The sequence below is a fragment of the Myotis daubentonii genome, chromosome 3 (genome assembly GCF_963259705.1).
Source record: "Myotis daubentonii chromosome 3, mMyoDau2.1, whole genome shotgun sequence".
In the NCBI taxonomy this organism is placed as follows: Eukaryota; Metazoa; Chordata; class Mammalia; order Chiroptera; family Vespertilionidae; genus Myotis; species Myotis daubentonii.
The window spans coordinates 131,037,804-131,054,625 of NC_081842.1; the positions used below are offsets into that span (position 1 = coordinate 131,037,804).

The 16,822-nt window shown below is 39.4% G+C and overlaps 1 protein-coding gene across 2 annotated transcripts in view; it reads right to left on the bottom strand.

Annotated features, from left to right (window-relative positions):
• Positions 1-16,822, bottom strand: part of BLOC1S5 (biogenesis of lysosomal organelles complex 1 subunit 5) — a 59,840-nt gene that overhangs the window by 22,065 nt on the left and 20,953 nt on the right. Inside the window, exon 3 of one of the 2 annotated variants that reach the window (XM_059688576.1) lies at positions 14,808-14,937. The exons of the other annotated variant lie outside the window; for it this stretch is intronic. Coding sequence (XP_059544559.1) covers positions 14,808-14,937 — 130 coding nt within the window. The remainder of the gene's footprint in view (positions 1-14,807; positions 14,938-16,822) is intronic. 2 annotated transcript variants of the gene reach the window in all.

The following is a 16,822-nucleotide window of genomic DNA, read 5'->3' on the forward strand; positions in this document are numbered from 1 at the left end:
CACAGAAATCTGAGAAAAGAGTATTCCAGAGGCAGTAGCAAGTGCAAAGGCCCTGAGGTGGGAGTGTACTTGGCACATCAGAGGAAGAATAAGGTAGCCAGAGTAGCTAGAACAAACAAGCAGCGGAGGGGGGGGGGGGGCCCGGGTTAGAAAATAAGAGTCACTGAGCCAGAAGGATTTAATAAAATATACATGAGGGGAGAAAGAAGGAAAGAATGAAAAAAGGGAAGAGAAAAGAATAGAGGGAGGAAGGGAAGGAGTGGAGATGGAGAGGAAAAAAGGAAGAGAAAGGGATGAGAAGGGAGGGAAGGGGAAGAGAGACGGGATGAGTAAAGGAGGGAAGAAGGGAGGTGAAGGAGATGAAGTGGGGAAAAGAGAGCACTCCAGAGAAAGAGATGAAGAAGGGAGAGAAAGATAGGAGTTCAGATTTTTCAGCATGAGCATCTAGGGAATGGTAATGTCATTCATGAAATGGTATAAAATGAGGTAAAAGCAGAACTGAGGAAAGAATTCAAGTCTGGTTCTGGATATGTTATACTGAGATGCTTATTAGACATCTAAATAGACTAAGCAGTTGGATGTAAAAAGTCTAGCAATCCAGAGAGGAGCCTAGGGTTAAAACATGAATGTAGAATTGATGAATGGCATACAGATAATATTTAAAACTGTGATTCTACATGAGACCACCAAGCAAGTAGAGACAGAAAAGGTATCCCAGACCCAAGCCTTAGGACACAACAATGTTAAAAGTCAAGAAAAAGGTGTGAACTAACAAAGTAGAATGGAAGGAGGCGCCTGTGTTGTAGGAGAAAATCCAAGAGAAAGTGATGTCTCAGAAGAAAAGGTGGACTTTGCTTATTACCTTCTCAAAGATGCACAAAAGCAATATTCTGAAGTTGAAAGATCTTGAGCTTTGGAGCAGAACTAGGTCTGCATGGTAATTCCTCTGATTATTATTGGAGAACGATGGATATTAAACCACTATTAATTTCAGTTTCTATCAAGTAGGGAGGATAATAAATACTTATTTTATAGAATTATGATAGTTTATGAAGAAACTACAGGTAAAAATTCTAACTAATAAAGTGCTATAAAAGTAGTATTTTAAATCATGAGTTCTTAATGATTTCTAGGTAAAGAGGCAGAGTGTAGCAAAAACAGACAAGGTTAGCCCCTTAAATAACTCATAAAATACATAAAAAACTATAAAAGAGTAAGAGGGGGGAAAATCTCCATCCTTTACTGAAAAAGGAAATATTATAATTGCATACTATAAACTTTGGAAAGTGATGGCCAAGAATAGGAACACAGCTTCTAATAAAGAACTGAGACTCCTAACCTCACCATAACTATTCCTCCCCCAAAAGTCAGAGAAAGAAAATGAGTAGACAAAACTTAGAATTCTGATAAGCTTTCATTTATCATTTATAGAGAAAAGATGTGAGTGGGGGAGGAAGAAGGAACATAATATGTGAGAGGCAGATAAGACAGACAAAGTATCCAATTCTGAAATAAAACCTAATAAAATTCTCCACTGGTACTTTGTAATACAAAAAACAAACGAATAAAACCCACCTCAATTGAATCTATTAAAAGCGATCAAACATACAGCATGAAATGAAAATGTGACTGTAAAGCTAAGGAAACAAACTGAGAACTATAACAACATCATTACAGATCTAATAAACAAACCAGAAACAGAAAGAAGTTGAATAGTGTACAACTAAATAAGCAATTGGCAGCATTATAACTGCAGAACAGAAACAAATACTATGAACCCTACCAAAGCTAAAATTCACAAGTGAGAGGTTGGGGAAGAGATGCAAGAGAAAAGGTTAAGTCTTAACCCCTCCACGTCTCAAGGCATTAACTAATGCAGAAATTATGATGCTAACTTCAGAATGTCTTTTATTACTTTTCTTTGAATGATCTTTTAGCAACTACCTTCAATAGTAAAGAAACACATATTTTAATGTATTTATTTCAGCTTTAAGTTTTTGTTCTGTTAAATTCAAATAAAATTTAAAATTAATACTTTAATTTAAAAAGACAATAGTGTGGTGAAGATGCGGGGCGTGGCGGGGGGGACTGGATGGAGGTGGGCAAGGGGGGTGAAAAGGAGGGACATCTGCACTAGTGTAAACAATAAAAAATGTATTTGAAAAAATTATATGATTGCCGAAACCGGTTTGGCTCAGTGGATAGAGCGTCAGCCTGCGGACTGAAGGGTCCCGGGTTCGATTCCGGTCAAGGGCATGTACCTGGGTTGTGGGCACATCCCCAGTAGGAGATGTGCAGGAGACAGCTGATCGATGTTTCTCTCTCATCAATGTTTCTAACTATCTCTCTCCCTTTCTCTCTGTAAAAAATCAATAAAATATATTTTAAAAAAAATTATATGATCCATTCTTATCAGAAGGTCTCTCCCCCGTCCCCCGCCCCCCTGATACTTGCCCATCTGTTCATTCAGCAGTCATCCCACTATCCATCCTTCCATTTGGATATATACAAAGTTGTCTGGAATGATGTTCTCCAAAGTTAAAAAGCAATGGTTATCTTTATGTAGTTATTAAGGTGATTTATTGCTTTCTCCTTTTTCCCCCTAATTTCTTTTTTTTTTATTTTATTTTATTTTATTTTATTTTATTTATTTTTTTTTTATTGCTTAAAGTATTACAAAGGATATTACATATGTATCCATTTTATCCCCCCGCCCTAGACAGTCCCCTAGCCTCCCCTATCACCCAGTGTCTTATGTCCATTGGTTATGCTTATATGCATGCATACAAGTCCTTTAGTTGATCTCTTACCCCCCTACCTCCTGCCCCCCAACCCTCCCCGGCCTTCCCGCTGCAGCTCGACAATCTGTTTGAGGCAGCTCTGCCTCTGTATCTATTATTGTTCAAAAGTTTATAATGGTCTCTATTGTCCACGAATGAGTGAGATCATGTGGTATTTTTCCTTTATTGACTGGCTTATTTCACTTAGCATAATGCTCTCCAGTTCCATCCATGACGTTGCAAATGGTAAGAGTTCCTTCCTTTTTACAGCAGCATAGTATTCCATCGTGTAGATGTACCACAGTTTTCTAATCCATTCATCTACTGATGGGCACTTAGGCTGTTTCCAGATCTTAGCTATGGTGAATTGTGCTGCTATGAACATAGGGGTGCATATATCCTTTCTGATTGGTGTTTCTGGTTTCTTGGGATATATTCCTAGAAGTGGGATCACAGGGTCAAATGGGAGTTCCATTTTCAGTTTTTTAAGGAAACTCCATACTGTCTTCCATAGTGGCTGCACCAGTCTGCATTCCCACCAGCAGTGCACAAGTGTTCCTTTTTCTCCACATCCTCTCCAGCACTTGTCGTTTGTTGATTTGTTGATGATAGCCAGTCTGACAGGTGTGAGATGGTACCTCATTGCTGTTTTGATTTGCATCTCTCGGATGATTAGTGACTTTGAGCATGTTTTCATATGTCTCTTGGCTTTCTGAATGTCCTCTTTTGAAAGGTGTCTATTTAGGTCCTTTGCCCATTTTTTGATTGGATTGTTTATCTTTCTTTTGTTAAGTTGTATGAGTTCCCTATAAATTTTGGAGATTAGGCCCTTATCAGATATGTCATTGGCAAATATGTTTTCCCACACAGTGGGTTTTCTCATTGTTTTGTTGATGGTTTCTTTTGCTGTGCAGAAGCTTTTTATTTTGATGTAGTCCCATTTGTTCATTTTTTCTTTAGTTTCAAGTGCCCTAGGAGCTGTATCAGTGAAGAAATTGCTTCGGCATATGTCTGAGATTTTCTTGCCTTTGGATTCTTCTAGAATTTTTATGGTATCCTGTCGTACATTTAAGTCCTGTATCCATTTTGAGTTTATTTTTGTGTATGGTGTAAGTTGGTGGTCTAGTTTCATTTTCTTGCATATATCTGTCCAATTTTCCCAACACCATTTATTGAAGAGACTATCTTGGCTCCATTGTATGTTCTTGCCTCCTTTGTCAAATATTAATTGAGCATATTGGTTCGGGCCGATTTCTGGGCTCTCTATTCTATTCCATTGATCTATGTGCCTATTCTTGTGCCAGTACCAGGCAGTTTTGAGAACAGTGGCTTTGTAATACAACTTGATATCTGGTATTGAGATCCCACCTACTTTGTTCTTTTTCAGGATTGCTGCAGCTATTCGGGGTCTTTTTTTATTCCAGATGAATTTTTGGAAAGTTCGTTCTAGATCTCTGAAGTATGCTGTTGGTACTTTAATGGGAAGTGCGTTGAATTTATAGATTGCTTTGGGTAGTATGGACATTTTGATGATGTTGATTCTACCAATCCATGAACACGGTATGTTCTTCCATCTGTTTATGTCTTCCTCTATGTCTTTTTTCAACGTCCTGTAGTTTTCTGAGTATAGGTCTTTTACCTCTTTAGTTAAGTTTATTCCTAGGTAGCTTAGTTTTTTTGGTGCAATGGTAAACGGGATTGTTTTTATAATCTCTCTTTCTGAAAGTTCACTATTGGTGTATAGAAATGCCTCAGATTTCTTGGGGTTAATTTTGTATCCTGCTACATTGCCAAATTCATGTATTAAGTCTAGTAGCTTTTTGATGGAATCTCTAGGGTTTTGTATGTATAATATCATGTCGTCTGCAAATAAGGACAGTTTTACTTCCTCTTTTCCAATTTGGATGCCTTTTATTTCTTCTTCTTGCCGAATTGCAATGGCTAACACTTCCAGTACTATGTTGAACAGGAGTGGTGAGAGGGGGCATCCCTGTCTTGTTCCTGTTCTTAGGGGAAATGGTGTTAGTTTTTGTCCGTTGAGTATGATGTTGGCTGTGGGCCTGTCATATATGGCTTTTATTATGTTGAGGTATGATCCTTCTACTCCCACCTTGCTGAGAGTTTTTATCAAAAATGGGTGTTGAATTTTGTCAAATGCTTTTTCTGCATCAATTGATATGACCATGTGGTTTTTTTCTTTCAATTTGTTTATGTGATGTATCACGTTTATTGATTTGCGGATATTGTACCATCCTTGCATCCCTGGGATAAATCCTACTTGGTCATGGTGTATGATCTTTCGGATGTACTGCTGGATCCGATTTGCTAAGATTTTGTTGAGGATTTTGGCATCTATGTTCATGAGGGATATTGGCCTGTAATTCTCTTTCATTGTGTTGTCTTTACCTGGTTTTGGTATTAGGGTGATGCTGGCTTCATAGAATGAGCTTGGAAGTGTTCCTTCCTCTTGAATTTTTTGTAGTAGTCTGAGGAGGATAGGTTTTAGTTCTTCCTTGAATGTTTGGTAAAACTCCCCTGTGAAGCCGTCTGGTCCTGGGCTTTTGTTTGATGGAAGCTTTTTGATGACTGCTTCAATTTCTTCCATAGTAATTGGCCTGTTGAGATTTTTAGATTCTTCCTGATTGAGTTTTGGAATGCTGTATTTTTCTAGGAATTTGTCCATTTCCTCCAGGTTGTCTAGTTTGTTGGAGTAAAGCTGTCCATAGTATTTTTTAACAATCATTTGTATTTCTGTGGGGTCTGTTGTTATTTCGCCTCTATCGTTTCTGATTTTATTTATTTGGGTCCTCTCTCTCTGCTTCTTGGTGAGTCTGGCTAGAGGTTTATCAATCTTGTTTATCCTTTCAAAGAACCAGCTCTTGGTTTCATTGATTTTCTGTATTGTTTTTTTGGTCTCTATGTCATTTATTTCTGCTCTAATCTTTATTATCTCCTTCCTTCTGCTCACTCTGGGGTTTTCTTGTTGCTCTCTTTCTAATTCTTTGAGTTGTAGAGTTAGATGATTTACTACCATTTTTTCTTGTTTTTTGAGATAGGCCTGTAGAGCTATAAACTTCCCTCTCAGGACTGCTTTCAATGTGTCCCATAGGTTTTGGATTGTTGTGTTTTCATTGTCATTAGTTTCCAGGATGTTTTTAATTTCTTCTTTGATCTCATTGGTAACCCAATCAATATTTAATAGCATGCTATTCAGCTTCCAGGTGTTTGAGTATTTTGGGTTGTTTTTATTGTAGTTTATTTCTAATATTATGCCATCGTGGTCTGCGAAGACGCTTTTTATGATTTCAATCTTCTTGAATTTGGGGATACTTTGCTTGTGACCCAATATGTGGTCTATTTTTGAATATGTCCCATGAGCACCTGAGAAGAACGTATATTCTCTGGCTTTGGGGTGAAGTGTTCTGAAGATGTCTATTAAGTCCATCTGATCTAGTGAGTCATTTAGGATTGCTGTATCTTTGCTGATTGTTTGTCTGTAGGACTTATCCAGTGCTGTCAATGGTGTATTAAAGTCCCCTACTATGATTGTATTGTTGTCGATCTCTCCTTTGATATTTTCCAGGAGTTTTTTTATGAATTTGGGTGCTCCTACATTGGGTGCATATATGTTTACCAGGGTTATATCTTCTTGTTGTATTGATCCCTTTAGTATTATGAAGTGGCCTTCCTTATCTCTTGTTAAGGCCTTCACTTTGAGGTCTATTTTGTCCGATATAAGTATTGCTACCCCAGCTTTCTTTTCCTTTCCATTTGCCTGAAAGATATTTTTCCATCCTTTCACTTTCAGTCTGTGTGAGTCCCTTCTAATGAGGTGGGTTTCTTGTAGACAGCAGATGTATGGGTCATGTTTTTTTATCCATTCAGCCACTCGATGTCTTTTGGTTGGAGCATTTAGTCCGTTTACGTTTAAAGTTATTATTGAAAGGTACTTGTTTGTAGCCATTTCTTTTTGTGTGTGTGTGTGGCTGTTTTCTTTCTGAGCTTTTTATTTCTTATTTTTATACCAGTCCCTTTAGCATTCCTTGCATTGCTGGCTTGGTGGTGACAAACTCCCTTAGTCTTTTTTTGTCTGTGAAGCTTCTTATTTCCCCTTCAAGTTTGAATGATAGCCTTGCTGGATAGAGTATTCTTGGATTCAGTCCTTTGCTTTGCATCACTTTGTAAATTTCAGTCCATTCTTTTCTGGCCTGATGTGTTTCTGTTGAGAAGTCATTTGACAATCTAATGGGAGATCCCTTGAATGTAACTTTCCGTCTCTCTCTTGCAGCCTGTAAGATTCTCTCTTTGTCCTGAACATTTGCCATGGTGATTATGATGTGTCTTGGTGTGGGTCTTTTCGGGTTCACCTTGTTTGGGACTCTCTGGGCTTGTGTGACTTTTTTCTTCCCCACCTCAGGAAAGTTTTCTGATATTATTTCTTCGAGTAGGTTTTCTAATCCTTGTTCATCTTTCTGTTGTTCTGGTACTCCTATTATTCGTATGTTGTTTCGTTTCACGTTGTCCCAAAGCTCCCTTAGGCTCTCCTCCTGTCTTTTAATTTTTTTCTCCAATTGCAGTACATTTTGGGTGTGTTTTGCTTCCTTGTCTTCTAATTCACTTATTCGGTCCTCCGCTTCTCCTAGTCTACTGTTGATACTTTCAATGGAGTTTTTCATTGCAGCTATATCACTCTTCATTTCTTCTTGGGTCTTACTTAGGTTGTTGATTTTTTCATCTGTTTCTTCTAGCTTCTTCCATATGTTGTCGATTTTTTCATCTGTTTCTTCTAGCTTCTTCCATATGTTATCGATTTTTTCATCTGTTTCTTCTTGCTTCTTGCAGAGGTTGTCGATTTTTTCCTCCATCCGGTTTATGCACTCTAGGATCCTTATTCTGAATTCTTTATCTGTCATGTTGCATGCCTCTGTATTACTTAGCTGCTTTTCTGGAGAGTCCTCCTTCTCTTTCCTTTGGGGGTTTCTTTGTCTACCCATGTTTGATCTCACTGACATATCTAGACGTTGAGTTGTTCAGTGGTTGCTCCCTTGGTGGCAGTGACTCCTTGGTCTGTGGTTGCTCTTCGGGCGGTTGTGGTAGCAGCTGCTCTTGAGTTGGCAGCAGCTCCTCTGGTGGGTGCTGTTCACAGCTGTGGTGGCTCTTCCGGCTGGTAGGGCGAGGTTTCACGTACAGCTGCTGTTCCTCAGCAGAGGATGAGGTGCTCAGGAGGTTGCTGTTGCTTGGATCTGCTGCGTTGATTTAAAGGCACAAAATACAACACAACAAGGCACCACGTACCAGGCACTATACACAAATATATTCACGATATTAATAACCCCAATTAAAGGTGACCACCTGAATTAAGAGAATTAGGGGATAAGGAAGAAGGAAGAGAAAAAGATAAAAGAGAAAAAGGAAAAGAAAAGTAGGGACCAAAAAAAGGGAGTGCAAAAATGAAATTGGGAAAAAGGAAGGGGGAAAATAAAAGCGAGAAAAGAAAAGAAAAAAAAAAAAAAAGAGCGAAAAGAGAGAATGAAGTGGAAGAGGGAAGAGACTTTTTATATGAGGAGAATACTCCTATAGAACAGCCATTAATCCCAACAAATTCCAGCAACAGCTCCCTGGATATGAATGCAAACTAGAAACAACCAATAATATAACGATGAAAATAGAATGGTGAACACTAATCCCAAAATAAAATAAAGAAAAAATAAAATGGCACTTTAAAAAATGGTAAAATGGTAGCAGTAATAATACTGGTTAAAAATAAGAAGGTAGTAATTAAAAGGGTAAAATCAGGTGATGGAAAAAGAAGAAAAGAAAGAAAGAAAAAGAAGAAGAAAAAAAAAAAGAACAGAAAAAAAAAGAATGAAAAAAAAATTGGTTTCTTAGTTAAAAAGTGAAAAAAGAAAAAAAATTGCAGTAGTGAAGGTCCTTCGTTTCTTCTATTCTTCAGTGTGGCTCGCCTTAGACCTTCCAGGTATTCAGGAGAGTGTTGAGTTTCCCTGCGATATACTGTTCCTCTGTGTTGTAAACCACAGTCCTTATTTTAAAGCATGCCGCATTTATTTCCCAGACTGCCTTATTTTGTGTTTAGCAAAGAGTCAGTTTGTGGGTCAGCCTCTGGGTGGCAGTGTTCTGGGGTTGGCCTCTGAGGCTATAGGGCCTCTCTGTCCAGTGGAAGTTCACTGCCCAGAGCTGACTGCGTAATAGTTAGTTACTGGCGCTATGTTGTTGCTGGGATTGAAAATCCCCCTATAGGCCAGACCCTGTTAACTCCCAGGGACTGATCAGGTTATCTTAATCCTTGATCTCGTACAGGGTGGAATCTGGGTGTGGCTGTGCTCCTTGCCTGAGGGCTGGGGGGAGGAGACTCCCTCTCAGGAGCGGGTGGATGCCCCAGTCCCGGGCTCTGGGGTGTCTCAGCACTCAATTCACTACCACCTCTCCCGGCTCCCCCTCTTTCCCCAGTCTCTCCCCAGATTCCACTCCCCAGCACACTCTCCCTCTCTTCAGCACAGGTGAGTGTCTGTATCCGAAATGTCCCATGAACAGGATTCAGTGAAAACAAACAAACAAATGCCGGCCGCGGAAACGGGGAAGGCTTGGTTTCTGTAAGCTTCTTCTCTTACCGGGACTGCATGGTCAGGTCAGCTCTTCAGGCTGCCCCCTTTAGGCTCAGTCCTCCGTGATCACAGAACCCAGCTCTCAATTTCCCTGGCAGCACCAGGAATCCCGCGGTTCTCCTTTCCCCCGTCAGGGGCTGTGCCTGTCCCAAGGGACGCGGCTGTCTGCCACGCGGTCTCCCTCCGACTCTCTGGGCTCAGAGGTCTGGCAAACTTTCCTGCCCAAATCCCTGGTTTTTTTTTTACCTTACCAGGGAAGTTCTGCTCTTCCCGGCTGTAAACCCTCTCACCAGCTGAGCAATTTCGCCAATTCGGTGTGAGTGTTACTAGCTTCAGCTGCTCGTTCCATTTGCTCCGGGACACGACCTGGGACACGTCTGCCTATATCGCCGCCATCTTGGTTCTCTCCTCCCCCTAATTTCTTAACTTCTTTTTCTTAGTGCTTTACATTTATCTTTTGTTTAAATAATACAAAAATAGTCACTGCTCTTAAAAAGAGAGGGAGGCAGGAAGAGAGAGAAAGTTTATTTTACTATGGCTGTATTAGTTAAGTTGAATCAGGAATAACCTAGAGGCTTTCTGTCCTTACTCTCTAAAATCAAGGACAAGAATTCTAGATAACAAACTTGGTGAAGTGTATTAAATAATTAATGAGTCAAACACAGACACTACTAGTATGTTCAGGATGAGAAAATAGTAAAGGCTGCATCTTGATGACAAGTTACTTTATGGGTTGTTTTTATGTATCTTCTCAGAGCAGCAATTTTCAACTGGAGTGCTGCAAGAATTTTTAAAACATGCAATACCTGACTAGTCAGGGGTACTGACCTCTTTTCCCTTAGATCGCCAAATTATCCACAGCTGTCTGGTGTGAACGAATCAAAACTATATCTGTTTCTTTTGTCAAATATATTTTTTAGTGTGCCACAGAATTTTAGTAATTGGTTTATGTGTGCTATAAGATGAATAAGGTTGAAAATTGCTGAATTGATGAATAAGGTTTAAAAATTAAATCTTTATTGCTAAGATTATTACATTTGTTCCTCTTTTTTCCCCCCATAGCTCCCCTCCACCCAGTTCCCACGCCACCCTCTGCCCTTACCCCCCCCCGCCCCCACACTGTCCTCATCCATTTTTGTCCAGTCTCTTCCCACACCCCCCACATCCCCTTCCCCACCCAGACTAGTCAGTCCACTCCCTTTCTATGCCCCTGATTCTATTATATTCACCAGTTTATTCTGTTCATCAGATTTTTAATTCACTTGATTTTTAGATTCACTTGTTTAGATGTACTTGTTCATAATTTGTATCTTTACCTTTTTCTTCTTCTTCCTCTTCTTCTTAAAGGATACCTTTCAGCATTTCATATAATACTGGTTTGGTGGTGATGAACTCCTTTAGCTTTTTTTAAATCTGTGAAGCTCTTTATCTGACCTTCAATTCTGAATGATAGCTTTGCTGGGTAAAGTAATCTTGGTTGTAGGATCTTGCTATTCATCACTTTGAATATTTCTTGCCACTCCCTTCTGGTCTGCATAGTTTCTGTTGAGAAATCAGCTGACAATCTTATGGGTACTCCCTTGTAGGCAACTAACTGTTTTTCTCTTGCTGCTTTTAAGATTCTCTCTTTGTCTTTTGCTCTTGGCATTTTAATGATGATGTGTCTTGGTGTGGTCCTCTTTGGATTCCTTTTGTTTGGGGTTCTCTGTGCTTCCTGGATTTGTAAGTCTATTTCTCTTACCAGGTAGGGGAAGTTTTCTGTCATTATTTCTTCAAATAGGTTTTCAATATATTGTTCTCTCTCTTCTCCTGGCACCTCTATAATTCGGATGTTGGTTCACTTGAAGTTGTCCCATAGGCTCCTTACACTATCCTCATATTCTTAGATTCTTTTTTCTTTTTGCTTTTCCGTTTGGGTGTTTTTTACTTCTTGGTATTTTAAACTTTGACTTGATTCTTGCAATCCTCTAGTCTGCTTTTGGATCTCTACATAACATTCTCTACTTCAGTCAGTGTATGCTTAATTTCTATTTGGTCCCTTTTCATATCCTCAAGGGTCTCACTAGATTTATTGAGGGTCTCACTAAATTTATCGGCAGTTTCTAGAAAACTCTTGAAAAACCTTGCACCTGTGGTTTTGAACTCTATATCCAGAAACTTGCCCTTCTCCATTTCTGTCATTTGTGACCCATCTCTTTGCCTCTGATTTTGGCTGCTGTGTTGATAGGGTGGCTTTCTGTGCTAGGTGTCCTATAGGGCCCAGTAGTTCAGCCTCCCCAATTACCTGAGATGGACACTCTTGGTGCACCCCTCGTGGGCTGCGTGCACAGTCTTGCCGTAGTCAAGCCTTGATTGTAGTTGGTATCACCAGGAGGAATCGACCTCCAGGCCAATTGGCTGTGAGAATCAGCTGTGTCTATGGTGGGAGAACTTTGTGCTGGAGACACCCTTCTGGGGCAAGACGTGCTTCAGTGGGGCTTTGGTGCTCACTGAGTCTGCCCCCTGAGTGTGTCCCTTATGGATATGAGGAGTTGTAATCTGGATGGTCCCACTCTGACCACTGGGTACACTGGCTCTTGGATCTAAGGAGGTGCTAATTTAGCCTCTGCCTGAGGCTACCCAGCAGGAGCCACGGAGAGATCTGCAGATTCCTCTTCTTTGTTTGGGATTTGGAGGTGCCCAGAGGAGGTCCAGCTGTGAAGCAGTGCAAGCTGCTGTCAGGCCTTGGGCCTTCTTTTGGATGTTCTGGGTCTCTCTGACCCAGCTGCAGTTTGTTAGGTAATCTTAGATTGCAAAGAGCCAGGTCATCCATATGCAAAAGCCTCTGCACACAGCTTGGGTGGGGCGGGGTCTCAGGGAATCAACAGGGCGGAGCAAACAGCCATGGCTGATCCTCAGTCCTGCCCTAAGGGGCCCTGTGTCTCAGTGTCCCGGTAATCGCTGCAAGCACCTCTGAGGGAAAGCCACCCTTGAGTTCTGACCGATGCCAGACAGTCCAGCTTCTCCCCGTATGAGTCTGGGTCTCCAGAGACTCGCCTGGAACTGGAGTTCAGAGCGGGAGCGTGTGTCTCCCTTCCGATTGAAAAAGACAACCGTGTCTTCAGTTGCCAGCCCTTTCCACGTGCGCCTCCACACCTCCTCTGAGTCTCACTGTGCTTTTCTCTTTCCTTCTAGTTGTAGAATTTCCACTCAGCCAGCCTTCCTGTGGTTCTGGATGATGTCCATTTTGTTTTTTAGTTGTATTTTTGACGTGGTTGTGTGAGGCAGCAATTTCTGGTGTTTACCTATGCCACCATCTTGGTTTCTCTCCTGTCCTAGAGTTCTTGTTTATTTTTGTGGTGTTAAGGATCCACAGGAGAGTGTTAGTTTTAAAGGCTCTGCTCACACAAACACACTTTGCAAGATAGGTGGCGCTACACAGGTAAAAGCAGAAACAATTATGAGCTGCAGATTCTGTAACAGGTCTCATTCAAATAATTCGAGATGTCTCCACTTTACTGTTGCACAGCTATTTAGTTTTGTACATCATGTTAGACCACGATCCACACCAGCATAGTTCTGAGATGCAGCTGATGGCACTGCCAGCACAGCTCTCAAACATGCATAGAAGAGACCAATATGGCAGTTCTAACAGGCACAGAACAAAACTCAACTCATCACTAGTCTTGTAAAGTATAACTAAGATCAGAATATAGTCCATATATAATAAATTCACTTGCATGATCTTGTAAAACTCTGATCAGTTAGTAGTGAAAATAAACAAGCCAGCACTATGACTTAAAATGTCAAGTTTTTAAACATGAAATTCCCCAAGAACAACAGCTGGGCCCAGGTGAATTTTTAAACTACATCAGCTTAAAAAGCAGGTAATTATCTCCATTGTACCTGTGCTGTTCAGGATAATTACTACATGAAAATACTTATATTGGAGCCTACTGAGTTCCAAAAATCATTGACTAGTTTCTAAAGCTAACAATGAGACCCAAAGCAGTGTATATATGTCAAAACCTTAATTATTAACTTTGCATTTTGTGTGTTTTAATTCTTCCTTTTAGGAGAATACATTTAAATTTTGGATAATACTTTTTTAATGCACTGTGAAGACTCTACTTTTATATATATATATATATATATATATATATATATTTCAGAGAGGAAGGGAGAGGGAGAGAAAGATAGGAACATCAATGATGAGAATCATTGATCGGCTGCCTCCGGCAGGCCCCCTACTGACCGGGAATTGATCCGTGACTCCAGGTTCATAGGTCGATGCTCAACCACTGAGCCACACCAACTGGGCTGAAGACTCTACTTTTAAGAGGCCAGTCCTCACATCAGAAATAACTTTAGCCCAAGAATGAAGCAAGTCAAATAACTGCTTATAGATTTTTACCAAGTTTTACCTAATTTATTTTTATATTCTCAAAATGTAGAAAAGGCAAGTTACAGGCAGAGTTCAAATGCATACATAAGCATTCTTATTAATAATAATTTGTTTTATTTTTAGCATAATGTCTAGAATGTTTGTCAAGGTTAAGGAAGTGACAGTGTGAACAAACAAGGGCAAGTTTGTAGTAAAATGCAAGTCTGAGGTTAATTTTAGACTTCTTGTTTCTCCCCTCAAAGAAACCAAATGTGACCTTAGGGGATTTTTCCTCTCCAATCTCCTTTTAACATCAGAGTACACAAGACTAACTTGGACTTGCACATAAAGACTTAATTACTAGCCAAGGTCTCTCAGCTGCTTTCCTTCACTGGCCAGTTTTCTCTCCCTCCTCCCTGCCCGAAAAACATTTTATTTGGCACTTCAGTAATCCATCATTATTTACCAGCATTATCCTTGGACAAGCTGAATAGTGTCAATATAGATGCAAGGAGCAGCCTTGTATTTCTGATATACTTCTAATTTTAAAATCAATTATTAATAAAACTCCTTTTATGCTATGATTTGACATGTTTAATAAATATTCTTTTTGATTAACTATGTCTTCAAAATAAAGTATTTTGCTTAATGAAAATAATAAAATACTAATATTATAACAGGATTTTTTTTTTAAGTTAAAAAACACACTCTAATATCCTATTTGAAAACATTTTATTTCAGATCCTAAATCTTGGTTATCAAACTTTTTCTAATGGATAAATTTTTTAAGGTAAAAAATGTTTCAATTTTCTCACATCCTAAAAGGATAAGTAATCTTGTGCACTGCAGATGCACACATCTCACTTTGGAGATTAAGGCTCTCAACATCAATGGCAATACACATTAGTCACTAGATAAGCACTTCCTCTGAGACAGGCCATCTATCTTTATCCTCTCCAACTCCCACCAAATACCCAAAAAGATACATTTTGGCGTAGATCTCATGTGAAATAAAGCAACGTAAGAAAATAGCTGGCTTACATCTCTGGAGAACTTGGTTTAAGTTGTCTTGCATTGTTTCTCTACATTTGGGAAGAGTATGTTCATTTGTTTCATGGATCATATTCTTCAAATTCTCAAGAACTCGCATTTCTCGAAGACCACGTTTTTCCTATCAAAAGAAAATAAGTGACTAGTACATATTGTCTTTAAATCTTAGTAATTACTTTCTGGGATTTCCACCCAGGTTTTGGTTGTTATGTTATTACTTATTACTAAAATTTACAAGGCCTTCTTCTAATTATTTGGCAATAAATGATATGACACACAATCTGGAGACATTTTTTTATTATTATGAAATGCTTCAAAAGTTGAAAAGTTGCAATATGAATAATAATTTTTATAGCAATATTTTAAAATGGACAAGAGAACCCGGCCAGCGTGGCTCAGTGGTTGAGCATCAACCTATGAACCAGGAGGTCACGGTTTGGTTCCAGGTCAGGGCATATGCCTGAGTTGTGGGCTTGATCCCCAGTGTGGGTTGTTCAGGAGACAGCCGATTAATGATTCTCTCTCATCATTGAAGTTTCTACTTTTTCCCCCTCTCTGAAATAAAGATATATATATATTTTTTTTTTAAATGGGCATGAGAAATAAAGAACAAAAAATGAGGCCTAAATTGTGACATATTTCATTCTGTACAGCAAAAAAATATACTAGATGCCCTTGATTTGATTTTAAATTTTTTTTCATTCTTACCATCTTATTTATACCCTCTATTTTTTACCTGATTCCATTTTTCTCAAGTAAAAGTATGAAGTAAAGGTAATATGAGGATACTTCCCTGTGCAGAAAAGAGCTTAACACTGAAGGCCTAAGATTACTATCCTTAGAAAGGCCTGCTTGCAAGATTGGCCTTTGGCTGTGGGTTGGGAACTTGACCAGTAAATAGTTCCTTTCACTGGTATAAAACTTTCTATAAATGATAAGACACCACTTTCCTTCAAGGAGTCTGGAATTGGATACACACTAGGCAGAGATTGCCTACCTGACCAGTCCCCAGTAAAAACCTTGGACTCCTAGGCTAAAGCAAGTTTTCCTGATGGATAACATTCCACAAGTATTGTCATAGCTCACTGCTAAGGAATGAAGAACATATCGTGTGAACCCTAGGACTCTTGGAAGCTTCTGCCTAGTTTCACCCAGACTCCTCCCCGTGCACTTGTTCACTCTGATGACTTTGCTCTGTATTTCTTTGCCATAATAACACTGAGCCCCCAGAACAACCATATGCTATGTCCTTGAGTTCTAGAGAGTCACTGCACTGTGGGGAGCGGGGAAGGTCTTAATATCCCCCACTTGAGGGTGGGCTAGACTTAGTGACTTGCTTCTAAAGAATAGAGCAGGGAAAGGGAAAAATAGTAACTTGACAGTGGAAACAATGACAGTTGATATTATTAGTGATGTCATGGTGATAGCATCCCCTAATGCAATGTGATGACAAGAGCTATTTACTTCTGTGGTACTCTTCCCAAAATTCACAACCCTAGTCTAATCTTAAAAAAAAAACAAAAAAAACAATCAGACAAACCCAGATCAGGGGACATTATACAGGATACTGGCCAGTACTCAAGACTATCAAGATTATGAAAAACAAGAAAAGACTAAGTAACTGTCATAAACCAAAGAAGACACGACAATTAAATGCTAATGTGGTACCCTGGATTAGATCCTGGACAGAAAGAGGACTGTAATGGAAAAACTGGTGAAATCCAGTCTGGTGTTTAGTTAGTAGTAACGTACCAATGTCGGTTTCTTAGGTTTTACCAATGTAGCATGGTAGTATAAGACATTAACAGAGAGAAAATGAGCAAAGGGTAAACAAGAACTCTCTGTACTATCTTAACAATTTTACTCTAAATCAATACAAAATAAACATTCATTTTAAAAAAGAAAGGTGGTAAACTTGATCATAAGGAAATAAAAAGTTAGTTATGTTACCGGGTTTTTGTTTTGTTTTAAGTCATTATTATGGAGCAGCTGTGGTCAGATTTTTA